Source organism: Phycodurus eques, chromosome 2 (assembly GCF_024500275.1).
Source record: "Phycodurus eques isolate BA_2022a chromosome 2, UOR_Pequ_1.1, whole genome shotgun sequence".
Lineage (NCBI taxonomy): Eukaryota > Metazoa > Chordata > Actinopteri > Syngnathiformes > Syngnathidae > Phycodurus > Phycodurus eques.
The window spans coordinates 35,818,222-35,845,807 of NC_084526.1; the positions used below are offsets into that span (position 1 = coordinate 35,818,222).

The following is a 27,586-nucleotide window of genomic DNA, read 5'->3' on the forward strand; positions in this document are numbered from 1 at the left end:
GCACTCCAGTTTCCTCCTACATCCCAAAAACATGCGTGGTAGGTTGATTGAAGACTCTAAATTACCCTTAGGTGTTAATGTGTGCGCGAATGGTTGTTTGTATCTATGTGCCCTGCGATTGGCTGGCGACCAGTTCAAGGTGTACCCCGCCTCTCGCCCGGAGATTGCTGGGATAGGCTCCTGCACGCCCGCGACCCTAGTGAGGATAAGTGGATCGGAAGATAAATGAATGAATGAATGATGTTCATGGTCTGATTTGGGGGTGAAAGTTACTCTTTGAGTAGTTTTTACACTGAGTACTTTCTTACTCTTACGCAAGTAAATACTTGAATGACTACTTTTTACTTTTACTTGAGTCATATTATTGTGAAGTAACAGTACTCTTACTTGAGTACAATATTTGGCTACTCTACCCACCTCTGGTTTTAAATAATTAAGGTAGATGCATCACCAATTTACTAAATCCCAGTTAATGTTCATGACCTTTAAGTGTTTAGTGACGTTTCCTTTTTTTATTACTATATATTTAAAACCCAGGACAGAATTAAGACAAAGTTTATTGGTTAACAGAAAATATTTTTCATTTGCAGGTGTTTTCTTTTGCCTTATTTTTCATGTGCTTATATAAATTTGTATCTAAATACGTATGTAATATAAATTCATCACTGTATCTTACAGCCTTTCGACAAATTGTACAGCTTGCCGTTGTCATTTTCAGCCTGAAAATATAGCCAATCTGCACTCCTCTTCCTCTTTGCCATTCTTTTGCTTGGCATCTCTGTGCTGGTGGCCGGGCGAACCCGAGCTGGGAGTTTTGCTTTGCACTGCTGGTAAGTCATGTGACGGCACTGCTGGTTTTGCACTGCTGGTAAGTCATGTGACGGCACAACACTGAAACACAAGAAGAGGGAGGAGGAGCAAAATGTGCCTGCTCCGCACCGAGACAGAAACGAGCTCCAGCGTCCTGGCTGTCGCCTGTTGGACAAAACCGCAGCAGTGCATACAAAAGCAACACTGAAACACAGTATCGATCTCATCACGCTAATATCTATTCGATACCGATATTGACTATGTATCGATATTTGGATTGATCCACCCACCACTACTTGACATCCATCCCCCAAAACTTTGCAGGTTCTCATAAAAACTTGGTGAAGGAAGTCAAAAGCAATGGTATGATATCTACTATTGAGGTGCCTTTGAGTAAGGCACTGACCCCAGCCCCCAGCTCAACAGTTTGCGTTCTCTCTGACAAAACAACTTACCCTCGTTTTTGGTGACATAATGTCACAGCCGAACACGGCACCTGACGACAGCGGGACAGTAGGAGGAAGCCTTGGTATTTAGAGAGTCGGCACTGCCTCGTTCACTCGTATCAAGCCATGTTGTCGCTGATGAAAGTTTACAAAACTATCCGTGGTAAAATGCGCAGTGCAGAGTCGAGTGGTTGTAGTGTTGATGTTCAGTGACGCTGAATAAAATTCACTCTTCGTGTGTCTTCAAAAAGTCAATCAATCGCTCTTTTTATTTCTTCATTTTTTGGGACCTTAAAAAACTTCCGGTTCTGTAAATTGAGGCATCCAGCAAAGACACAGCCAAACGAAACGATGGCACTTTGTCCTTATATAGTGGGGGAGGGAACTCGCGCTAGAAAGTATACGCCCCAGCCCCATGATGTCATGGGGCTGTGTTTTAGCTCCATCCACAAAATCAGGAATAATTCAAACGGTGTAAAAGATGCTGAAGCTACTGTATATCTCAACAATTCAGGACTATATTGTTATAAGTCTTTGCATATGTTTTCAGTACTTATCTTGAAACATATTTAATGTATTTAGAAACAAAACATGGATATCTGCTTAGAGCCTCTTTAAGTGACCTACCATTCTAGGGTTCTTCATAGGGTTTAATATGACATTGGTCCCCCCTCTGCAATTATAACATTTTAAAGTCTTCTTCTGTCAAGGCTTTCTGTGAGGTTTAGGAATGTGTTTATGGGAATTTATAACCAGTTTTCCAGAAGCGCTTTTGTGAGGTTACGCACTGATGTTGGATGAGAAGGCCTGGCTCACAGTTTCCGCTCTAATTCATCCAAAACTGTTCTATAGGCTCAAGTTCATCCACATCAAACTCTCTCATCCGTGTCATTATGAACCCTGATTTGTGCACTCATACACAGTCATGTTGGAACCAGAAGAAGCCGTCTCCAAACTGTTCTCACAAAGTTGGAAATGTCCAGAATATTAGCCACTGAGCTCCATTGAAAGGAACTCTGAATGCTTCAGCATAGCAAGAGATTTTGGACAGGCAAACAATTTGGGGATTACTCTTTCCTGTTCCAACATGTCTGTGCACCAGTACATAAATCAAGGCCCATAAAGACATGGATGAGAGAGTTTGGTATGGATGAACTTGACTGGCCTGCATGAAGTCCAGCCTTCAACCCAATAGAACACGTTTGGGTTGATTTCGAGTGAAGAGTGAGCCAGATCTTCTCGTCCAACTTCAGTGCGTGACCTCACAAATATGCTCCTGGAAGAACGGGCAAAAATTCCCATGAACTCACTTCTAAACCTTTGACACAGCTGCAAAGGGTAGACCAACATCATAGTAAACCATATGGATTTACGGATATCCCTTAAAATCAGATGTGAGTTAAGGCATGTGAGCGAATACCTTTGGCAATGTAGTGTATTTCCTTGCATCCCTGCAGGTGTGAGAGCTGGTTCGTTGTGTGGTGTGCAACACAAATATACAACAGTGTCTGAATTGAATTTCCTCTTGAGGGATTATAATGAGAAGAACTTAATTAAACATTTTTAAAAATTTAAACTTTGTTTTAAATTTATTTTAGGTGTTTAGGCAAACCATGTCGAAAACACTTTCTGGCACGTCTTCAATTTAAATCCTGGCATATCACTGGACTAATAACAGAACAAGTTGATCATGTTTAAGTACTCTATTAAACTGGCTGTTCAGTGTTCCAGCAATAATATGGAAATATATTTGAAAGTTGGATGTTTGCATTGATTTGAATGTTCTCCTTTAGGGAGGTCACAGGGACTGACGCTGAGCCCCAGTTCTCTATACCTGATCCTGGGCCTGCTGATGATGCTGATGGTCCAGCCTGACTTGAAATGCCCTGCTACATGACACGACTAGCCCTTGCTGGATCAAGAGGCATCAACTCACCCACACAATCAAAGATATCCCATTTATCTGTGCAATAGCATACCCCTTTCAAACAATCACTTTAGGATACAGTATTGAATTAATGCTCATCCATTCTTACATTGTTCTATACCATCTGTCATCATTAGGATCGCAGGTGAGCTGAAGTATTAAAATGAATAATAAACTCCACCCAAAAAAAATGGACAAATAAATAACACACACGCGCACACACACAAATATACTGTATATCTATATCAATATTTATCTATACTTTCCCCACTTTAAGATCATCAAACAATTGTAAATATCAGACAAATATTAGGTCAAGTGACCTTAAAATGCTGTTTTTAAATGGTGATTTAATTTATTAAGGAAAAAAAAAAAAAACTATTCAAAGTTACCTAGCCCTGTGTGAAAACGTAATTATCCCCACCCCCCACCTTGTTAAGTCATGTATTAATTCTGGCTAATCGCAATTTCTGGTTAATTTCCACTGATCACACCTAAGCCTGATTACCTCCAGACCCGTTTAATCAAGAAAAAACTTAAACAGAATCATCTCGGCTGTATATGCTTTTTAGTTACTTAAATGTAATGATGCTGCTTTGTGTAATGTTTATTTGTGGGGTTTCCTCTTATAGTGAATTGCATTAGAAATATCTTTCAATATCTTCATGTAACATTGTGTCATACTGATCATTTGAAATCATCTACTTTGCATAAGATGCAACTCAATCATGTCACAATCTGTACCTTTCCAATGTTGTAACAGTTATAAATACTCCTGCTGACATAACACAAGTATGTTCTAAGATAATCAATATTAGTAATGATTAGGTTTGTTATACAATTGAAGTATTTTGGAAATACAGTACATGTATGTGTACTCAAGATCAAATCATTGGTACCGTAGTAGTTTACCAAATAAAAAATTGTGTGAGACATGTTTCTTATCGGTCATATTTAATTGGATTTGTTAATAAAATGAATTACAGGCACTTTTATTTGTTGATGTCTACCTGGGTGTCTTATTACCAAAGACTTCCATGGTAATGTATTACCGCTAACTCTTGAGTGTGAGCATTAAGGGTGGGCCTGGCTGTTGTGACGTCTGGAAAGATGAAAGAGTCATTTAAGGGGCATTTTAAGCTTGACCATTAGCTCAAGTCAGGGAGTCTGTGTGTAGAGTGCTTGGGCGTGAGTTGGAGCCGAGCTCGAGGTGATAAAGCGACTGAAGTGCATCAGAGACAGCCTTGACCACATACCAGGGCATTACAATATTATGTACAATTGTTTTTTCAAAGACAATTTTACTTTAATTTTGGAAGTTTACGAAATGCAATGTTTATAGTACATCAAAGATTAAAGCAATATCACAACTCCTACAATGTTGTGGTGACGCTGAATAAAATTTGCTCTTGAAATCAATGTATTGTGTTTTATTTTTGGCGACAGGTTAGTACATAGGCTTCACACCTACCAATGCCCAATTTCAGGACAACCTTGTTGCACCTGATTGCAACTGAACAAAGTGAAGGGTGCAAACGAGTCAGAATGCAAGGTAAGCAAAATTCCATCCATCAGTCAATCAATCTATTCTCAATATCGCTTATCCTGTTCAAGGTCACGGGGCGCTGGAGCCTATCCCACCCAACTTCGGGCGAAAGGTGGACTACACCCTGAACTGGTCGCCAATCAGTCGCAGGGCACATATAGACGCGGACAACCACTCGCACTCACATTGAAATTCACACCGTCACTGAGTGGGAACTGAACCCACGCTGCCCGCATCGAAGTCAGGAGAATGTACCACTGCACCATCAGTGACCGTAAACAAAATTATATTTTATAAAACAATCTACTGTATAATGTAACAAAACAGTTGCACATCTGATAGTTGATGTTACAGTATGTCTATTCTTTGTTATAATTCTGTGAATGCTAAAAGTGCTCCTCACTTTTTGGACGTTCTACTACTTCCATATTTTTCATCCCATTCACACCATTCCAACTTCAACATATTCCAAAAATTCATGCCTCTCGGGGGTCTTTTCATTGTATTCCAAAATTACCCACAATTTTACACCCAACAATTCCCCATTCATTCCCAATGAAACACTCAACAAAACAGTTCCACATAATTCCCATTCCACATTCAAAACCGCTCTTTAGCTCATTCAGAACTTCTTGAAAATACATTCTTACACTCCCAAAATTCCCACATTCCACATTTCTTACCCAAATTTCACATTTTCCCACGTTAAAATACCCACACTTTTCCCACATTAAGATGAATTCTACACCCCCCCCTCCAAAAAATGTTGACATAATTAAAACCATTCCAACTACAAAATATTTTCCATATTCCCCAAATTCCCACATTTGTTAAAATCTACACTTTTCCACATTAAAATAGCCACATTTCCTCCACTTTAACATAAATTCTACATTATTCCTATTGCTTCCAAATTCAACACTTGTCCACATTAAAAATACTCACATTGAGACAAATTCTACATTATTCGCTCCTACTTCCACATTTCTTGACCGATTAAAACCATTCCAACTACAAAATATTTTCAACATTCCCCAAATTCTCATATTACCCAAATTCTACACGTTTCCACATTAAAATACCCACATTAAGACATATTTTACATTATTTCCTCCAGGTTCCTTATTTCTTGACCAATTCAAACCATTCCAACTTCATGTTCAGCTAATTTAAGTCATCCCATAAACTATTCCAAGAAGCTAAAATTCCTTAGATTTTGAAAATATGAAAATGTTCAAAATGTTTACATACAGTAATCACCTCCAGTTTCCTTACTTCTCAACCGATACAAAGCATTCAACCTTCGCGTTCAGCTCATTCAAGCCATCCCGTGAACAATTCTGATCCCCAAAATGAACAGGAAGTACCCCAAAATGAACAGGAAGTGACACGGAAGTGCTCCAAAATTAACAAGTGCACCAGAAGTACCCCAAAATGAACAGGAAGTGAGATGGAAGTGCCCCAAAATGAACAGAAAGTGTCCCAAAGTGAACCAGAAGTAAACTGTTCAGCTCATTCCTTTACTCCGCAAAATTTGTTTTGTAGTATTTCCCTCTTGGTTTTTTTTTTTTTTTATTATTCTCCTTTTCATTGTACAATCCCACAATTAAATGGCCACTATAGTGAAATCATCGAAATGAAATGAGTTCCTACAGAGTAGGTTTAATTATCTTTAGTTTTGGCCTAAATCTTGCCAGTAGATTTTTTTTTATTGATGGATGGATGAGTGGGTGGGTAAGAGATAGTAATTATTAATAATTCATCCTATGGGGAAAAAATAATTGCCACAGCATCATTATTCAGATATATATGCTCGTGTGTGTGTGCGCGTGTGTAATACTGAACAAAAATATAAACGCAACACTTTAGTTTTTGCTCCCATTTTTCGTGAGCTTGACTCAACGATCAAAACTTTTTCTACATACACAAAAGGCCCATCCATCCATCCATTTTCTGAGCCGCTTCTCCTCACTAGGGTCGCGGGCGTGCTGGAGCCTATCCCAGCTAACATCGGGCAGGAGGCGGGGTACACCCTGAACTGTTTGCCAGCCAATCGCAGGGCACATACAAACAAACAACCATTTGCACTCACATTCACACCTACGGGCAATTTAAAGTCATCAATTAACCTAGCATGCATGTTTTTGGGATGTGGGAGGAAACCGGAGTGCCCGGAGAAAACCCACGCAGGCACAGGGAGAACATGCAAACTCCACACAGGCGGGGCCGGGGATTGAACCCCGGTCCTCAGAACTGTGAGGCTGACGCTCTAACCAGTCGTCCACCATGCCGCCTACACAAAAGGCCATTTCTTTCAAATATTGTTCACAAATCTGTCTAAATCTGTGTTAGTGAGCAGTTCTCCATTGTCGAGATAATCCATCCCACCTCACAGGTGCGGCATATCAAGATGCTGATTAGACAGCATGATTACTGCACAGGTGTGCCTTAGGCTGGTCACAATGAAAGGCCACTCTGAAATGTGCGGTTTTATCACACAGCACAATGCCACAGATGTCGCACGTTCTGAGGGGCTTACCAGTGTAAGCACACCAGTCTGCGGTTGTGAGGCCGCTGGGATGTACTGCCAAATTGTCTGAAACGCCTTTGGAGACGGCTTATGGTAGAGAAATGAAAATTGAATTGTTGGGCAACAGCTCTGGTGGACATTCCAGAAGTCAGCCTGCCAATTGCACGCTCCCTCAGAGCTCGCGACATCTGTGGCATTGTGCTGTCGGATAAAACCGCACATTTCAGAGTGGCCTTTTATTGTGGCCAGCCTAAAGCTTTATTGTGGCCAGCCTTTTTCTACATACACTTTTGTGTATGTAGAAAAAGTTTTAGACCTTTGAGTCCAGCTCATGGAAAATGGGCGCAAAAACAAGTGTTGCATTTATGTTTTTGTTCAGTGTGTGTGTGTGTGTGTGTGTGTGTGTGTGTGTGTGTGTGTGTATATATATATATATATATATATATATATATATATATATATATATATATATATATATATATATATATATATATCTCAACCAACAAAGTAAAACAAATAAAAAAATTGCATTGAGGAGGAATAAAAGGAAATGTGAGTCTCAAAAAAAAAACGCGAAGTTGATTTAAAAAAAAAAAAAAAAAAACATTACGAGGAACCTTTGGGCGTTTATTTAGTTTATTCAGTTAAGTCTGTGCAGAAAATATATCTAAACTAATATTATGTATCAGGTCTGGAAGCTAAGAGCAATAAACACGTTTAAAAAAACAAAAACAAAAAAACGATACAAACAAAAGACGTCTTCTCGTAACAAATTAACGGGTAACTTCAAACGGGTAAAAGTGTTCTCGACCGATGTATGATATCATTCTGACGCCATCAAGTTTGTATGGTGTGTTTTTTTTTTTTTTTGGTTAATGCGAAACTGTCACCTGCTATCGTTGTCGCGAGGACAGGACAGAAAACGAGCGGCGGAAATAAAATAAAGGAGAGACAATACATGAGCTCATATCAGTGACGTGGAGGAGGTGGGAGCGGAGTGAACGTGGAGCCAGCGGGCTGCAGCAGTGAGCAGCCTGCCTGTCAAACATTTAGCATCACAGCCAACATGGCCGACTGGGGTAAGAAAGCAACTTGGAGCGGATAGCGGCAACCTTCCATTTTTTGTGGTTCACATTCGTCACCGGCTTTGATACACGAGTCCTTCGCTTGTTCTTGAACTCACGGCTCGTATGAGGCTGCCTCTTACACATTTTATGCTGTCGTTTTTACAGACGCTGACAACTTCGAGCCGGAGGAGCCGACTCAAAAGGCGCCACAGGACAAGTGGGAAGGCGAAGACGAAGATGACGACGTTAAAGTGGGTGAACACAACACACAAGAACACGTTTGGAGACATATGCCAGTTTACGCGTAACGAGCGCTTGGTGATTTGTGAATGTGGTGGCGCCTGAGTACAATGCTATATCGGCGGCTTCGGTGACTTAAGCTAAAGTTAGCTGACTGCTACCTCATGTGGTATCTGCGCTGCTAACCCAAGTGCAGCTAAATGTGTGCTTCTGTATTCGGCTACCCGTACTAATTGTAACACTTAGCAATGTCAACCTCTCTAGGCGTTTTGAATTGTGATATCTGGGCGTTTCCAGTCGGTCGTAGTTATCGATAAAGCCGTGGGTCTTTTGGGCTAAAATGAATTTAGCTCTAAGCCAATCTGTTGCTGGGCCTCACACTGGCTAGCCTCGCTTCCCCTTGCTTCTTAATACGATAACTTCGACGCTATTGGCGTGTAATGGAATGTGTCGTTTTAAGGAAGAACATAGAAATGCCCCAAATCGGTTGTCATTAACGACTGTGTGCAATTAGCTTTTGTATGACTGCCGAAAGCAGTATCACTTCATTTCGAAGCAGAGCTCGTTCGCTAAATGTGAGCGGCACACGGTCCCATTAAATCATTTGGGCTGATGACTCATCCAACATCTTACGTTAGCTCTCGAACTTTCCGTTTATTTTTAGGGAGTTGGGCTTCAGTTGCTGCGACAGTGTTTTTACCTGAATGTTGTCAGAGAACCTGCTAGTTGGAGGGGCCGCCTCCTATTGTTTCTGTCGCATATGTTTGCCTGAAGAGAGAAACTGATGATTTCGCGTTAAATTCCAAACACTGGACTTGTTCCCCAAGTAGAGTAAAATTGCTGGGGCCCGATACTTGTTACTGTCAGGCTTTTTGTAATATCCTCGGAGAAGTTGATGATAATGTGATGAAGACTTGTCTTGTTATGTCATGCATTTATATTAGGCTTGACAAGAGCAGGATTTTTGGGCCTGATCAGAGAGTTTAAAAAAACGATCACAAAATGGAGCAATGTGTCTATTTAAATGACTTGTTCATTTACTGTACATACTTGTGTACTGTATACTGAGTATCTTCAAAGGTATTCTCTATTCAGGTCATGTATTCTAATCAGTCAGGTCAAACCAACATTACAACATGACAGAAATAATGGGTGCTAATTTACTGTATTTAAATTACTAGACTTTACGCCGATCTGATCGGTCTTATCTGTATCGGCCGCTAATTAGCATTTTATGCTGATCGGCTTTCATGTCATAAGTCGCCGATCCGATCAATGACTTCATTAAACTGCGTCTTAGTCGCGTATGAATCCAAAAGCTAGTTTATTTTTAGCCTTGTCACGTGTCTTGTTGCGCAGTACTGTAACTATCTGACGCCAATAAAGTTTTTTTCAATCTTGTCGGTGAAAAAAAACACTATTTTGCGGTGTATCAGACAAACACGCAAGTTATTTGCAGTCTGTGCACAACTGAAGTACGTCGTGGGGAACGTCATCTAAATGCTTCAACACAACAAATTTGATCGAGCACCTGAAGAATGTACACGAGGAGCATGCTGCGTTCAAGCAACGCAGCGTGGTGGGGAAAAAAATTAAGTGTCAAACTGACTCAAACTCTGGACAACACCCGTCCATATAGCTGGGACAGTGAGAATGTTAGAGTAAGCATGTCATTAACAGTGTTTATTAAAGTAATTTAATTACAGTAAGTTAGCACCCATTATTTCTGTCATGTTGGTTTCACCTAAAGTTATGTCAGTGGCCAATCCTTGAATGCCCCCTAGAGGTCATTGGTGTTTTAATTTGTCTAAAATGCTAGACTCATGTAAATGGACACATTGCTCCATCTTGTGATCGGTTATCGTTTTTTTTTTTTTTTTTTTTTTTTTTTTTAAACTTGCTGATCGGTGATCGGCCCCATAAATCCTGATTGTGTAAAGCCTACAAATTACTTTATTGTAATTAAATTACTCCACACGCACCAAAACATTAGAACATAATTTGACACAACGCCGGCATGTTTACGTACAACCATCAGTGCTAGTACTAGCTTGCGAGGCTAAATAACGTTTTGTTGCCTGCTTGAGAGCGGTATCATATTAGAAGTACGTGAACATACCTCAAGCAATCCTTGAATTAAAAATCCTCTCCCGAGCACCGGTGACCACCAGCACACGTTTGCTTGTTGTTGTAGTCGCCATGGTAACGTGTATCAGGTCGCGTTTGAGTTGAGAAGATAAAGCCCAGTGATCATAAAAGACGGGATGCGGTGGTATCGGAATACAAAATTTTATTGCAGTAGTCTGACAGTGCAATCGTGAAAGACCAAATTTGTCTTGTAGTCTAATCCAGGCATTAAGTTTTTTTTTTTTTTTAAATAACATTATTGGCGGTTAGATATTTACAGTACTGCATCAAAAGACACGGGACTAAACTAAAAATAAACTTGCTTTTGGATTCAAATATGCTGTACACGATGGTGACGATGATATCATTGATCGGATCGGCAAATTATGACAAAGCCGATCAGCATAAAATGCTAATTATCGACCGATACCGATGAAGCCGATCAGATTGGTGTAAAGTGTAATTTATACATTGTCTTGTGGTGTACTGTACTGTGAAGACCGTAAAGCTCAGAATCTACATGTAATTTGAGGTTTGAGGAGATCTTAATGTTGTCAGCAGGATAGATTTGTATGTAGTTGACGTATTTGACCAGATCTGTGCGCTTGCTCTATCTACTCTTACTTTTGTCTATAGATGTTTGAATTATATGTAATAACATTCATTGGTTGTGTTAGTAAAAAAAAAAAATTATAAAATTAATGTATACCACCAGCTGTTGCTGCCATTATACTTTTCAGTAGACATAATTAGATTGTGTAAGGGTACTTAATGTAGTGGGTCATAATTTTAGAATCAAGTTGAGAAATATTTTGACGACCTCGCAACTTCGCTGGGGCTTGATACTGAAACTGCTAAGTTGGTTTAAATGTAACTGATATCATAGTTTGTCGCCTGCTAATTTTTAAGATGGAAACTGACCCGCTTTATTCTCTTCACAGGACAACTGGGATGATGAGGAAGATGAGAAAAAAGAAGTGAACAAAACGGGTATTTAAATATCAGTTTTGACACGAGCTGGTTTTCTGCACTTTAAAAAAAAAATAAAAAACAACTTTATTTTCAGGGGCAAAAGTTTCTGAAAAGAAAAAGTTGAGTGAGAAGATTAAAGAGAGAGAAAACCACTTAAAGAAAAAACAACAGGAGTTAAAAGAAAAAGAATTGGAAGTGAGTGCTTTCGTTTTTATCGTTTGCTTTTGTGTTTGACTGTTATAGACAACAATGAAGAGCTATGTTATGTTATACTTTGTGCCATGTCTTTCTAGCAAGAGTTTACTCCCGAAGAACAACTTACACAAAAGTTAAGAGTGCAGAAGCTTCAGGAAGATGCAGACTTGGAGTTGGCAAAGGATGCCTTTGGTCAGACCTCAGTATTTTTAGTTGAGCCTCCACCATCACTGTTCCCTAAAATATAGCTAAGCCCAAGTTACTAATACCTTGGCCAAAGTGTGAGGGGGAATTGTACTTGTTGCATGGCTCTCTTCTCTCGAGAACTGTGTTAAGACATTTTTTCTTTTGGATAAAATTAGCCACACTCTTTATCAAAACGGACGTGAAACCTTCATTCCAATCTCCAATTCCTAGATATCGCTGACACAACTTTTGCATTTGTCATTACCTGCCAAAAGCTAAACATTCATTCAGCAGAAAAATCAAAAAAAAAATTGGCCATTGTATTATTCCTTTTGAACATAAGTGTATCTCTAAGCATATTTGCAATACATTGTTTTGTTCCGTTTCTAGGAGTTGGCGGCTCTTCAGTAGCTGGAATTGATGCAATGTGTCCATCTTCCAAAGAAGAATTCACAGAGTTTGAAAAATTGCTGAAAGAAAAGATATCCCAGTTTGAGAAATCTGTGCATTATTCAAGTTTCTTGGATTCATTGTTTCGGGAACTCTGTGTTTCATGTAAGCGCTGGTTTCAAGTGCAAGTATGTTGATGATCCTGTGTGTCTGACTATTTAACAAGTTGCTTTTTTCCCCCTAGTGGAAGTTGATGACTTGAAGAAAGTCAGTAATTCCCTTTCAGTTCTACTTAGTGAAAAACAGAAACAAGAAAAGGTAAGAAGAGACTGACTGTACACTGCGTCTTGTTTCTCAGATTATTTGTGATCGCTAGGGTGCACTATTTACCCAGTTCAGTGACTTTAAGCACGCTCATGAACATGTAATTTGTGTCACATCTTAAACAAGCTCATGTGTTAATTTTATCTTTCCAAATATTGGCATAAGTAGGTGATGTTCCAACTAAATCAATGCCGTATATGTGTATTACAGTAGAACCTCAACCACTGGAACATTCAGCGATATTTAACTTGTTCTTATAAGTTTAGTGGTTGGGTGAATCTTTATTATAAAATAGTTTGCTATTTTCAATCATAATGACAACAGCAACCACCTAAATGACCCTGATCAAACGACCCAATAGTTACTCACTCACTTTTTATACATGCACACCAATTACAGGCAAACAGATCACAGGTGAGGATGTTTATCCTTAGTGTCCATTTAAACGTGTTTGCGTCAACTTGTAGGTTATCAGGCCAAAACCTTCCTGCGATGTAAACTTTTGATCAGCATCGTTTGGATAGCATTTTTGTAATTATGATTTATAGAGAGAATACACAGTTGTTTGATAATAAATAAATGAACGTAATTTATGACCATTAGTGAAAAAGTTTATTTATATTCCTGGAAAAAATGACCAAAATAAAAAAAATGACCCTAACTGCTATTTATAAACTGTTTTTTTTCCCATAGGAGAAAATTCGGTTCCACCATCCAATTGTCCTAATCATAAAATTGCACGAAAAAAACAACCTAGGTATCGTCCGATGTCTTGCATGATAGTGGTACAAAGTGTTTTCTTTGCCTTTTTTGTTTTTCTTTAAATGTTTGGTTGGTAAATGTCTTGACTTCCATGACATTCTAATTTGAAGGTTCCACTGTAACATGAAGATGATTAGAAAGGCCTTTGATTGAGTGATTTATGAGGTCTACAGATCTGGTTTATGTCGGGAGACAATATTTGACCTCAACTTATTTTCTTTCCAGCAAAACAAAGGGAAAAAAAAGAAGAAAGGTGTCATACCAGGTGGTGGTTTAAAAGCACAGATGCGAGATGACCTGGAATATGCAGGTTTTGACGGTGGCTACGCTCAAGACTACGAGGACTTCATGTGACACAGGCTCCATGGCAATGGTCCTGTTCCTCTTCCAATCCTGATTTTTGCAGCTCTACCTTTTGCTGTCCAGTTCCATCCTGGAAGATCAGAACTGTGTGTTGCCCCCTTCATCTTGCTTCAGTGACTTCAGGGACTGTACTGGAAGCATCCAGTCTCACCTTCTCTTTATGTTCATCCGTATGGAATTGCCTTTTCTCTCTTCATGCAGCCTGGACTCACATTCACGTACCTGAATTATTTATCTGTTGGATAACCCTGCTTAAAGAGAGTATACTTGTTACTGCCGTTGTCTGTTTTCAGAGCTCATTTTCAATGAAATGTTGCTACTGTCCCAATAGCAGACTGTATTGCAGTTATACATGTAGTGACATAGAAACAGAAGGTTCTATGCAAACTCTTGAACCAGAATGTCATGTATATAGTTCAGGTCTCACTTGAGGATGGTTCTCTTACAGATGAGTATATAGTATCTATAACTGGTTGCCAAATACAAATAATTCACCCCGTTATTCATGTTAACTGCAGAGGTTTTATTCGGGTGACTGAAACTGACGTGAGTGGAGGATGTTTATTTACAGAAAGCACACTATGTTAGCTGAAAGATTAAAGGGAAAAATAAGTATGTTCATTTTGGCTTGAAAACACGACCGCCATTCTATTGTCTGGGATTTCTTCAAACAATTGAAGACAAGCGTATTAAGTTGAATTTGTTGGTACATTACAAATAAAATGTGCTATCCCAAATTGATTTATACTAGTGCTTGAAAACGAGGGGTTCGAGAAATTGGGAAACACTTGTTAAATGGTCTAATCATATGTTCCGCAAGCTTGTATCAAGTGTGATGAGGAATGGATTTATTGGCCTCCCCCTACCATGTCTTCCTATGGGCTACAGTCATTTGAAAGCAATTTATTTCTCCTTTTTCTAGAACTTGACCAGTTTCAATGTTACATGGGGAATTGGCTATGTTGATGACATTAAGATTGCTGCAGTTTTATAAACGCAATTTAATAAATCACTGGTCAAAACAAAGATCTTGTTTGATTTGATAAAATAACTATAAGAATCATCTTGCAATATTTTCATTGTAATAAATATCCTATTTACAGTTTCAAGTAGAACATTTATAAATGACATTGAAAACAATCTGAATGACAAAAAGAAATAGGCTAGCTCTTGTAGTTACATATTTAGTGAAGTTGTAAAACATAAAATATTTGCACCAAATCAAGATTCATGTTGGACACTCTTGGAGTCTTGCGCAGTACTTGACTCTTAAGTGGTATGTTTAACTTCTGGTTTTTGTGCCTCTTCCTTTAGGATCTCTGGTGCTGTGTCTTTGACTGTTGCGCGAAGTATTGGCCCTTTGCCGACGCCGGTTTTGTCTCCCTTCACTTCTCCCCACACTAGTGGCTATCTGGCCTTGAGAGCTCTGCAGGGCCTGGAAGACACTTTGATGTGTAACCTCGCGAGCTCCACAAGTAAATGTCAGCGCGACACCCTCCTTGCTCTTCATGACACGAGAAGTGCCGTCTGAGGTGCCATCAAAGCAGCGTCCGAGAGCAATTTCTTTGGCTGTGCGTGGATCCTGATCTGTTACTGTATAGATTCCGTAGTTATGGCCGAGAGGGTCAAGAGGTGCCAGCATAGTGAACTCATTTGTGTCATTGTTGACGGCTAGTGGCAAGTGGTTCACCAGGTACTCCTGGAGTAATGGGTTGACATGATCCCTTTTACAGCTACCCTGTGGGATCACCTTCACCAATGTGCGATCAACGCGTTCCTGATCATACAGCATCCCACTGCACTTGAACTCCAGGCACACGGCTGACACTCCCGTCTGTTCCATGTCACGTATACTTCGGATATCTCGGAGACCATACAGCTGGCCCACTGTCTTTGGGTGAGTGCCCCCCATGTTATGGGACCGCACATTAATCTCATGTGGGCTGTTGGTTTTGACTTTGATGTAGCAGGCACGGTATTCCATCGGCTTCGGCCACCAACTGAGGTAATCCTCTGTCCAGCTCATGGGGTCATCCTCATTGAATGGCACCGTGTTGTAATCGTAACGATCTCCTTCCACTCGTGAGAAGCGGAAATGTGCAGCACTGAATGGTGCCTCTTCACATTCTTTCAGTTTTTCAAATGCGTACACTGGTCCGTTGGCCTCTTCAGCTGTGTTCGGACTTGGTTTTGCCAAATTGATGCTAAATGCTGTCTTCTTCAGTCTGGGGTTTTCATGGTCAGTGCGCTTGTAGTTCAGCCTGCCCAAGTATGGCTGAGCCACTCCAATGAGGTTTGGACTGAGTTTGGGAGTAGAAGGGACAGCCTCGAGTTCCTCGCCTCCAAGGTTGGCCATGACATATGCAGAGTAGGCATCTGCCTTTTGCTCATCGCAGAAGGCAGGAAGACATGCACCATTAGGGCCAGTGATGACACTGTCAAAACGTCCCCAAGCACGAGGGTTAGAGGAATAGCCAGCTGTGGGCTCCATGTTTATGAGACTCATTACAACACCCTCAACCTGTTCACTGGGCATGAAACGTTCACCGCGGAAGGCCCTTACTTTCACATAACACCTACGGTTCTCTGGGACGTCCAGGTTAAAAAGTCGCCGCTCTCTGATATCCATGTTCCCAATCAGAAAAGTTCTCTCTTCCCTTTTTCCTCTTGATTTCTTTTCAACCTTCAGACTTCCCTCCTCCTCCCACAGGCCTGTATCGGGGTTGAGTGACCACAGCTTCATGGTTCCAAGGTGTTCAGGCATAGTCACCTGGGCAGAATCTAGGAACACCTTCACCTCACCTGCATTCAAGGGCTCATTGGTTTCTCCACCTCTGAAGTCAACCGAGAACATCCCATAGGTTCTCAGTGGCAAGGTATCTCCTTCATTCCCTACAAAGTTGAGATCACTTTGGGCTGCAGCTGCTGTGGAAACATCTCTGGGATCAAGAAATGTTACACTAGCATTTACGTCACCCACAAACACTTCTCCATTCTCCTTATAGAAGGAATTGGGGGGAATCTGAATGTGAGCCACTGGCTCCTGGCCCTCTACTTCCCCAAGTTCAAGAGTGTTGGTTTCTAAGGAACTTATAGTCACAGGAACTTTCTTTCGCTAGAAGTTTAATTTCATGGTAAACAGCACCTCCTTTGGCATTGAATGGAAGTACCTTTGTTGTGTTGATGAAATTATTCATGTTGTCCACAAACGTCAGGACGAACCTCTCTGTTTCAGGAGGAACGTGGATGGTGAAGGTACCTTTGTAGCCTGTTCGGCTAATTCTTACACCATTCATAAAGATGTGGCCAAATCTCATTGGCTCACCATTGTCTGCAGCCACAGCTCTACCATGCACAATAGCCTTGGTGTCGACACATTTCTGACAGCCGCATTCAGTAACTACCTTTGCGGGTAGTTGGTAGCCCTGGCATGTCAGGTGCATTTCCTCCATCTTTGCCACACTGCAGCAGTAAGTCACTTTGTCTTTGCATCTGATACCATTGTCCAATTGCCCAACGCATGTGCTGGAAGGGCATTTGCCCACATCGTAGTAGATTGAGTTTGTGCTGTTTTGGTAGCAGTCATGTGGAAGTCGTATGAAATGGGATTCAGGCTTGGGATTGCATGAATAGCTATTTTTGTCTGAAGGAGAAAGGACATTTCAATTTTAAATTAGTTTTGATGGCTTTTGTATGTATGCATTTTATTATTATCATTATTTTTATTACCAGCAAACTAAAACAAACCAATGATTTTGAGCATGGCTGCTTTGGTCTTAATGGCCCCAGACTGACCACTTGCTTTGCAATAGTACTCTCCAGCTTGCTCAGGATGCAGATCTTTAAGAACCAAGGTACTCTCAGATTTTGTCTCTAAGAGGGTGTTGTTATGGAACCTTTGTTGAGAAAACCACAGACACTGATTAGAAAAACAAACAACCTGCTATAAACAGTATGATAATGTAATGAAAACATAGTTATAGTATATGTACTTTATATTATAAATAAAATATTATAATGTAATGAAAACATAGTTATAGTATATGTACTTTATATTATAAATAAAATATTAAGTCCGACCATTGGTACTTGTCTGGTTGTGGTGTTCCAGCCACATTACAGCAGAAGGCAGTAGTTTGACCCTCTCTCCTGGCCTTGCTATCAGGGTTGCTCAGCACATGAAGCTTCTCTGAAAAGTGTCAAAAATAAAAAATATATTAATTTTGAACCATTTCACTCATTACTTAAAAGGATTTTTACTGTACCGGTTCTTTTGAGCTGTACACTGAGGACTGTGGTACGGTCAGAGCTCTTGGGAACAATGACACTAAGGGTGGCATGGCCTTGCAGTCTGATTGTCAATGTAGTGTTGCCATCAGGGCAGAGCCCAGGAATACGAAAGTGTCCATTGTGGTCTGTGAGGGTGAGGAGTTTGTTCGAGCCAAGTATTGCAGCCCCCTCAGCAATGAGACCGCCAGAACCGCGAACAGAGCCCAACAGGATGTGCTCGTCACACATGCATGTGTCACACTCTGCATTTACCTTCCCCATTACACAATGTAGGGAGCAATCTAAAAGATGGAGAAAATAACTCTAGTATTCATTGATAATATAATCTGACGTTAGGCGCCATATTCAAATTCTGATGAACCAGGCGGGATTACAAAAATCTCACTGACAATGACAGTGCTCCTTCAATGGTGCAAGATGGGCATCTGCATTAATCAGAACATAAAGTTGTGCCCGGTTATTAATATAAAGGTATTCTAAGGTTTTTTTTTTTAAGCTGCTGATGGTATAGAAACAAAGCAAACTTCAGGATTCATCTTGTGGGTATAAACATCAGTGATATGTATCATAAGTAGTTGATACTCTCCAGAGTCCAGACCAAGGTTGAGGACCACCCAACAGGCAGTATTTGCCATATTGCAGTGGATGCTAAGGGGCACCCTAGGTGAGAGTTTACCTTTGTATATGGTGCCCCCTCCAATGGCGATTTACATAATGCTTACAAACTCAGTCGAATAGGATTGTTTTTACTATTGTCTTTAATTGAAAAGATAACATGTCACACTATTTTAAATATGAAATACAAGATTTTCTTCATTGAATTACTTTATCGTAACTGCCAAAGAAATCATACAAGTGATCATTGCTGTTGTGACACCTAATGGGACAAACCAAAAGTCGCAACGACTGTACCTCTCTTTCTCCCATTTTCCCTCGTCTCTTTTTCTTACCCGGACAGTTTAGGTCCATTACAAAGTTCTCTGGAGTCACATCAATAAATTCCCCCGTCCCCTCACTGAGCGAGCGGGTACGAATCAGCCGGAGGAGGTAGTATTTATTTGGTTTTGTCATTTGTAATAATAATTGGCATTGTTTTAAATTAGAATCTACATTAACTTTTCAATGTTGAGAGTTTGTTGTCAATTTATTGTTAATGGGAAGCTTCCCCACTTGAAAGAGATTCTTTCATCCACAGGTTTCATCTGGACTTAACGTTTTCGTTTAACATTACATAATTTTTGTATTTGTTATTATTTCTTGTATTATTATATATTTATTTATTATGAAATCTTTAACTAAATGTCAGATTCTTTTAAATGTATTACTCATGATAATTAGATTTTCATATACCATTTAAAGTGCAACTACCATCATAAATTTAGAAGTACAGTATACGGCAATTAACCCGGGCACTCAAGAGTTGATTAAACGCAGGTGAAGCCTAGTGCGTAAGCCACTGCGCTGCCTGCTCAAACTCAGCCAGCGATAGCTGTGTAGTTCTACGTCCAGTTTGCTGTCAGCTGTGGCTGGGAATGTCACTTTTTATGTTCCGGACAGGAGTGTTGATTTCAAAGTAGTTCACGTTGATCCTATTTGCTTATTTGATTGTTTATATTGATTTCAATGGACTCCTTTTTCATTTTGTTATAGTTGAAATATTTTGACTTGAAATGTAAAGTTAAAAGTAAAAATGTGTATTTAATATAATTATATTGAAGTAGAATTTTCTTTACCCGATTATTTGGCACCCCCTAGAGGCCTCGTTGCCCTTAGCATCTGCCCATCTTGCCTCATAGGTGAGTTGGCCCTGCATGCTAGTATGGTTAAGAAAACAAGCTGTAAGTGTTTAAACCAACCATTGTCAGTTTACCTGTCAGACACTCTGGTCCATGACATTCTTTCCTTTCTACCTTTGGTCCATTGCAAAGCATTGAGCGAGAACTACAGCTTCTGGAGCGTATTTGGAAGCCCACTTGACCACAGAGGGCAGGACATGGACCCCAGTCTGACCACGGACTCCATGTATTCTGAAAGTTTAGGCTGTTACCTGATAAGAAATAGAGCTTTAGTCATAATAAACCACAAAGTGACAATTATAGCAATGATCTAGTAAAAATATAAATCAACATATCGCCTATTCTGCAATCGTGTTTAGCACAAAGCAAGTGGGATATGCAGACTTGGAAAAGGCATTGGTTAAACATCAAGATCTGGAATTTTAAAGCATCCTGAAAATGAGAACAAACCTTTAGGACAAAGAAATCGGACAGCATAGTTGGAACAGTTCCGTTCTGAACCTTGCTCTTCATTGAGGCACCAGAAGCCCACAGTTGGGTCTGCATGCACCTTCTCTCCAGTTTCACGGGCTGGGACCCAATCAGTGGTTCTGGCCTCCAGCGCCCGTGGAGTCTCACACACTTTGGCCCGATAGTAATAGCGAATGGCATCCAGCTGCTCGTAGTCTCCACGGCCTCCGGGATGGTCCACATTGAACCATGTGGTCCATTCGTAGTTGTCTAGGTAGTTCAGAACCAAACATGGAAATCACATTTAGGAGAATGATCGAGTTCAACTTATACAAACTTATAGGGTGTAAAATCAGAGAAGAGACTGTACCGTGAGAGTGGGTTACAGAAGTGCTGGAATCTTCGCTTCTCCATAGTCCTGTAAGAGACCGTTGATTTGATTTGATTAGGTCATTGCATCTCCTCACATCAGCTATGGATGTTTGTTAAATTGATGTCTTGTAATAACAAATAACAAACAAAAATAGTTTTACACCTCCAAAATTCAATGTTTGCATACAAGTACATTTAGAGAATGATATGAGACGAGTAGAAATAATTACTAGCCTCGTGAACTTTTAATCTTTCCAGTGACTGCTCCCAAAGGCTTCATAAATTTGGTGAGAGCTCTCTGGGCAGACTGTATTATGTGAAAGGGATTTCGAAAACAGCCTGCGACACACACCTGTTTGTGTGTAGGAGAAGTGATGCAATTAACCAATATAGTTAATTTCTTTGACTTCTACAATGTTAAATGGTATATATGGAAAATTCACTTTTAGTTGCTTGTATACAAAAAGTAGGATTTTTGGAGGCCCTGCCCACCTACATAGTGTAAAATTGAACAGCCAAGTAAATGTTGGCTGCCTATAGCTGCCTGTTTCTGTGACTGCAAGCAAGCCATTCTCAATTTTAATTCACAAAATAACGCGCCCAAGCCAAAGTTTCTCTGCCTATAACTTGGAAGCTTGGGTTGGAGAAGATCTGCCATTTTCAAGAAGGAGCCAGAGTATGGCCACTGAACTACACGTTAGCGCTGTCATGTCAAAGCCAAATGTTGAGGAGAGCCACAATGTTAGCACAGATTAGCATTAGCTAACAGTGTTATTAGCGTTAGCTTCTGAAAACTGGCACATCCTTGAATATTTGACATAGTTGTTGATTTGGGGGCGCGGAGGTATTTGTGTTTGGCGACATGTATACGCACACTAACCGACAAGTGCAATTTAGCTCCTCGGTGATGAAGTGCTGCCAAAATGAATGAAAATGATGCTTTAAATGAATCTTTATGGAGGCACGCTCAGACTCTGGGATTGTTTTAGAACAAGTACTTGGCCGCCTTGTTGCAATGCCTATGCCTAGCAGTGACTCATTTGCATGAAAAAGAAATGCCCAGTCAAAACCGAATGATATATATACCAGCGGATGTTAAGGGTGCCAGATATTCTTTATCCTTTGTGTATTTTGACAGAAAAGCCATAAAGACCTTTTATCAAGACACGAGGGAAACTTTTAAATTGTGAAAAAAAGTTGGAATTCCATTTGATGGGGAATAGTATTTATTGCAAGTGTCCTGAAATATTTTATTCAGCGATAAAGAAGGGCGTTTAAATTCGTACAGTACAGACAGTTTTTGCTAATGTCAAGTGAACTTTGTGAGAGACTCACCTTGAGCTGAAAAAACTGTAGCTTGGCTGATTCCCACAATGAAAAGGAGTATCCTTAGTAGCATTGTCACCTTCTGCCTTTGTATATGACCGTCAAACTTTCACCTCTGGTAGTGCATGTTTTATACCAGGGAACTCAGAAAAGGATAGAGATCAGCAGCACAAATTCACCTCTGAAAAAATAAAATAAAAATACAAATAGAATAGAAAACATTCTGCTACAGGGAACAAACAGACAACCATTCACAATCACACCGTCACTGAGTGTGAACTCAACCCGCACTGCCTGCATGGAAGTCAGGCAAGTGAACCACTACTCCATCATCAGTCACTTATTGAACCACAGTGAAAGCAAATGCCTTTCAAACAGTTGATCATCGCTATCGTATTTGTAAGACATTTGTTCACTTTGAGTTATCATACAAACACGTTGACTTTTACAACAGGAACATGCCTTCAAACATGATCTCGGACATCTTCGTATGGGGAGGGCTGGGGCAAAGAAAACAACCCACAAGAAAGACGTTGCTGAAACCCCCACTCAGATTTCACATCTGTGTTAGCCATCACCATTTGTCAGGGGGGCTCACAGGCATTTTTTGCATCTATCTACTTACGAAGCACTCGCACACAAACGATTGCATTTGTGTAATTAACTGTCAGAAACACTGGTAGTTTGTCCAATTTATCATATACTCTCAATTCAGATGTTATCAAGTCTACTATTACAATAAATTAGTTGCAGATATACAGTGTATAAATGTTTTTATATTCAAATAAAATTGAACAAAGGTGACTCAAATTTACATTGTTATTAAACAGACAACAATTGGAAACTTTAAATCCTTGGATGAGTTCTCATTCGCGTAAGAAATTTCTGACTTTGTATTATATAAAACCTCTCCAAGAGAAATACAACAGGGACGTGAATATATGTATTACCTGTTTGCGGACTGGTCCTTGGGCCTATGCTTGATATCTCCTTTTCTTGTTCCTCTCTTCTTCTCACGTCTCTCCTCCTCGTCAGTGTGCTTCAGCACACTCCTCCGGCATCTCTTTTATACTACTCTGCCCGTAGCACCACTCCTTCCTCTCTTGGCAGTATGCCACAATGTCCCTTCATTTCATCTTCATAAATCATCACCTTCATTGTCCAGCTTTGACTCCCAGTGTGTAACACTGGTACTGAAGGTAAACCGTGTTTTTCAAGGGCTCTAAGTAACAATTTCTGGTCTTCGTAAAACTGACACTGGCATTAGTCATATTGGCCAAATATGTAAAAACACTCTCAGGGTATTTTGCATCAAATGGCTGGCATAATCATGGAGAAAGTGAAAAATTAATACATCCGTTCTTTTGACCAGTGTGTTTACATTATTTAGTCAAAATTCATCAGCAAGCATGTAATGCTAAAGATTGACGTTACGCATAATCACTATTATTTTGAGTATTATTTCATAACATTCATTTGTTGACCTTATCATATGACATAGCAAAGAGCACTAATGTTTTCCACAGCTCAGTTTATTCATTTAACTTGAGTTAAGTTTTGCTTCTCCAGTTAGAAAAAATGCTCAGACATATGCAAAGAGCCATCTGAGGCCACCATCTGGAAAACACAGTTTAAGTAACATTATCCAATGTTGAAAGCAATTTTAGCTCCTTTTTTTAAAGCTAATTTTAGCTACTTTAGCGCTATGTTAGAATTTGAAATCACATGGTTAGCAAGCAATTGATCTTGATGTGTTCCAGTGCAGCAGAATACTTGATAAAACACTTATTAATGATTTACTAAAGCTTTGTCCGTGCAAAAAGGAACACTGCAGCCGGATTTGGAGTCGCTGTTTTTGAACTGTAAGCCATTTTACACGCCACGCGAGTTTGCATTTTTCATTCCCTCCCGTTTGCATTCGTCCTCGAGCTAACACGAATGCCGCACTGCTAATGCTCGCTGAACAAGTAAACACAATTTTAAAAAAACCCACCCAGACTCACCCCTCATTATTCTTGGGGACTTTTAACAAAGCTAAACTCAACCACGAACTCTCTAAATAAAAGCAACACATCGACTGTCCGACCAGGGAAAATAACATTTTAGACCACTGTTATACTACGCTAAATAACGTGCTATACCTCGTGCAGCTCTGGGCTTGTCTGATCACTGCTAAATTCACTGAATACCAACATACAGACAAAAACTTAAATGCGCAAAGTCTACGGTGAAAAAGTGGACCAAAGAAGCAAAGATGGAACTTAAAAGCTGTTTAGACTGCACAGACTGGAGTGTCTTTGAAAATTCAGCTGGCAGCCGGGATGAATATACGGACACTGTCACATCCTATATCAGTTTCTGTGAAGATGCGTGTATACCAACAAAGTCATTTTGCACATTCAACAACAACAAGCCGTGGTTCACTGCCAAACTTAAGCAACTTCGCCAAGCTAAGGAGGACTCATGCCAAAGCGGGGACAGGGCCCTGTATAATCGAGCTAGAAACCAGCTGACTAAAGAAATTAACATTGCAAAGAGGAACTATGCAGCAAATTTGGAAAAACAATTTAGCGCTAACGACTCTAAATCAGTCTGGCATGCATTTCAATCTCTGACCAATTACAAGCGACGATCCCCCCAAGCTGAGAACAATAGCACACTAGCCAACGACTTGAATACCTTCTACCATCTCTGTCGGGTCATTTATACATTAGTGATGCACCCACTGTAGTAGTCTGTACTCTCCACTATTTGCTTACTGTTGTTGACCAATACCGGCCACTCATGTGCTTGAGTAGCATCTGCAACATTTGCACATCGCACTACTAGTCACTTTAAACTGCATCAATTTCTTGACGTCTCTGCGCCCTTTGCACAATGGTCATTGCACCGGAGTATTGTTCTCATAGTCATTTCAAACTGCTCTAATTGCTAGAGGACTCTGCATCTTTTTGCACAATTGTCAAAAATAAAAAATAATAATTGTACCGGCATTACCACATTACTGGTAACCTTTTATTGCTTAGTGACTGTGTTTATGTCTTTATGTCTCAAAAGTATTCTGTCAATTGACTGTCTGTTTCAACTATTAACTATTGTCTCATATCAGCTGTTTAGTTTTACATACCTGTATACCTGTTGCCAATAGTGCACGTAATCCATACGAATGACTGAACGTGTGATAGATGACTGTCATATATGATAGTTCATAAAAGAATGGATAATTAGGGACGACAGAGGACAACAATGTGCCACAAAACAGGACACAAACAAGACATTTTACAGGAAAAGGAGTATAATCACAGAAACCGATTGAATGAACTAAGGATCATCAGCGCATCTTGGAGCGATTGATAGACCTTCTGGTTGAGCCTCCAGTCCTTGGATTCCCAGACTTTTCACAACCATTTATCCTTAACACAGATGCCTCAGATCAAGGCCTCAGAGTAGTCTTATACCAGCGAAGCGACAAGGTGGCAAACTCAACGTGATTGCATATGGTTCCCGCACATTAGCTACTGCTGAGCGAAAATATCATCTCCACTCTGGAAAGTTGGAATTTCTTGCATTAAAATGAGCCTATTAAAGAAAAATTCTGAGACTATCTGTCCTATGTCCAACCTTTACTGTCTTTACTGACAATAATCCACTTACTTATGCCCTGTCAAGTGCTAAACTCAATGCAACTGGATGTAAATGGGTAGCAGAACTAGCCGATTTCCATTTTACTATTCGGTATTGTCCAGGTAAAGAAAATGTGGATGCCCACACTGTCAAGAATGCCTATCAATATTGACGAGCTGATAGAAGAGTGCATAGAAGAGCTTCCGTCAGATTGCGTGGCAGCGACAACCCAAGTTGTTGAGACTCAAGACTCCAGTTCAACCTGGATTTGTCCTGTATTCACTTCGCTCAGAAGTTAATGGCAACCCAAAGTCAACCCAAGTTAATGTCAACCCAAAGTCAACCCAAGTTGTTGAGACTCAAGACTCCAGTTCAACCTGGATTTGTCCTGTATTCACTTCGCTCAGAAGTTAATGAAGAAACACAAACCCCTCTCTCAATGGCTGCGATCAAACAAGCTCAATGACAAAGACATTGCTCCAGTATTGTAGTTCAAACTAGAAAACAAGAAACCATCAGGACAAGAGTTTAAAGCCCTAAGTTTGCACAGCAAATGTTTGCTACGTGAGTGGGGAAGACTTCATATTGATGAAAATGGCATTCTCAGAAAAAGAACAACAAACAAAACCCAACTTGTATTACCTGAGCAGCATAACGCCACAGTACTGAAAGAGTTGCATGATGAGATTGGCCATCAAGGCATTGATCGGACAACATCACTGATCAGAGATCGATTCTTTTGGCCTTACATGCAAAAAGAAATTAAACATTATGTGGCGAGGACTTGTACCTGCTTGAAACAAAAGACACCATGCAAAGAATCACGGGCACCACTTACTAGTATCATCACAGCCCTTTGAACTTGTGTCAATTGATTTTCCCCACCTGGACAAATGTAAAGGTCGATACAAATATATACTGGTAATCATCGATCACCCGTTTTGCACAGGCTTATGCAACTACCTCCAAGTCTGCCAAAAAAGTAGGTGATTGGATATTTAATGATTTTGCCCTCAAGTTCAGACTACCAGGACAGATGCATCATGATCAAGGTGGCAAATTTGAGAATCAGCTCTTTACCCAGTTAAAAAGAAACTGTGGTGTACTTGGTTCGTGAACAACACCATATCATCCACAAGGAAAACGCTTTAACTGGACATTGCTTCAAATGCTAAGAACACTCACCGACAATAAATTGATCTATGCATATCACTGCACATGTTGTGAGGTCACACGTTTCTCTCCTTTCTACGTGTTATTTGGAAGATCCCCAAGACTACCTATCGAACTCTTATTTGGTTACATGACTGTGGTGGGAAAAACAGACCACCGAACATACATGGAGAGATGGAAAAGTGAAATGCAGGAACCAAATGACAGTACAAGAGAATGTGAAAAAGTAAACAGAGAGAAGTAAGTACACTATGATAGCAAAGTGAGGACATCTGTTTTGTATCCTGGCGATCGTGTCCGTGTTCGAAATTTGACACCTCAAGGACGCACTGGAAAGCTCTGAAATCACTGGGAAGAAGATATCCATATTGTGATCCGACAGGTTTGAGAGAACAACTCAGTTTATGAAATTAAACCTGAACAGGGCAGAGGAAGCTCAAGAATCTTGCACTGAAACTTGCTATAACCATGTGATCACTTTTGGAGATCCAGCCAAAAACAAAATCCAAACAAAAGACGACGACACCTACTGAAAACATAGATCAAGAGGAACACAATGACGAAGAGCATGGTGTGTACTACAACAGGCCAGGAGTAGAGCTTCAAGTGCCTATTGCAGACAGAACCTACTGAACATGACACACGAGAGGACAGTAACCAAGAGAGATGA

The 27,586-nt window shown here is 40.1% G+C and overlaps 3 protein-coding genes across 3 annotated transcripts in view; 2 read left to right on the forward strand and 1 right to left on the reverse strand.

Annotated features, from left to right (window-relative positions):
• The window catches only part of strc1 (stereocilin 1), a 31,490-nt gene extending 26,942 nt beyond the window's left edge, over positions 1 to 4,548 (forward strand). The window contains exon 28 of the mRNA XM_061670507.1: positions 3,050 to 4,548. Within this exon, the coding sequence (XP_061526491.1) occupies positions 3,050 to 3,153 (104 nt within the window). The 3' untranslated portion in view covers positions 3,154 to 4,548. The remainder of the gene's footprint in view (positions 1 to 3,049) is intronic.
• A 3,667-nt stretch (positions 4,549 to 8,215) lies between these two features.
• Positions 8,216 to 14,911, forward strand: eif3jb (eukaryotic translation initiation factor 3, subunit Jb). Its single transcript, XM_061670510.1, has 8 exons — positions 8,216 to 8,338; positions 8,492 to 8,577; positions 11,635 to 11,683; positions 11,760 to 11,860; positions 11,959 to 12,052; positions 12,437 to 12,601; positions 12,681 to 12,754; positions 13,748 to 14,911. The coding sequence occupies exons 1-8, from the start codon at positions 8,326 to 8,328 to the stop codon at positions 13,874 to 13,876; spliced, it is 711 nt and encodes a 236-aa protein (XP_061526494.1). The 5' UTR covers positions 8,216 to 8,325; the 3' UTR covers positions 13,877 to 14,911.
• Positions 14,912 to 15,033: 122 nt separating this feature from the next.
• cilp (cartilage intermediate layer protein, nucleotide pyrophosphohydrolase) lies at positions 15,034 to 23,148 on the reverse strand. The gene is given in 10 exon segments (XM_061670509.1): positions 15,034 to 17,000; positions 17,002 to 17,528; positions 17,633 to 17,781; positions 17,966 to 18,074; positions 18,151 to 18,456; positions 20,046 to 20,222; positions 20,422 to 20,691; positions 20,792 to 20,839; positions 22,129 to 22,300; positions 23,070 to 23,148. Coding segments are annotated over 9 exon segments (3,483 nt in total). The 5' UTR covers positions 22,193 to 22,300; positions 23,070 to 23,148; the 3' UTR covers positions 15,034 to 15,167.
• Between the last annotated feature and the right edge of the window lie 4,438 nt (positions 23,149 to 27,586).

Excerpts from the sequence above, each read along its gene's own strand:
- eif3jb (XM_061670510.1), top strand. Across the intron at positions 11,684-11,759 it reads AAAAGAAGTGAACAAAACGG|GGGCAAAAGTTTCTGAAAAG; the intron begins GTATTTAAATAT and ends CTTTATTTTCAG. Across the intron at positions 11,861-11,958 it reads TAAAAGAAAAAGAATTGGAA|CAAGAGTTTACTCCCGAAGA; the intron begins GTGAGTGCTTTC and ends ATGTCTTTCTAG.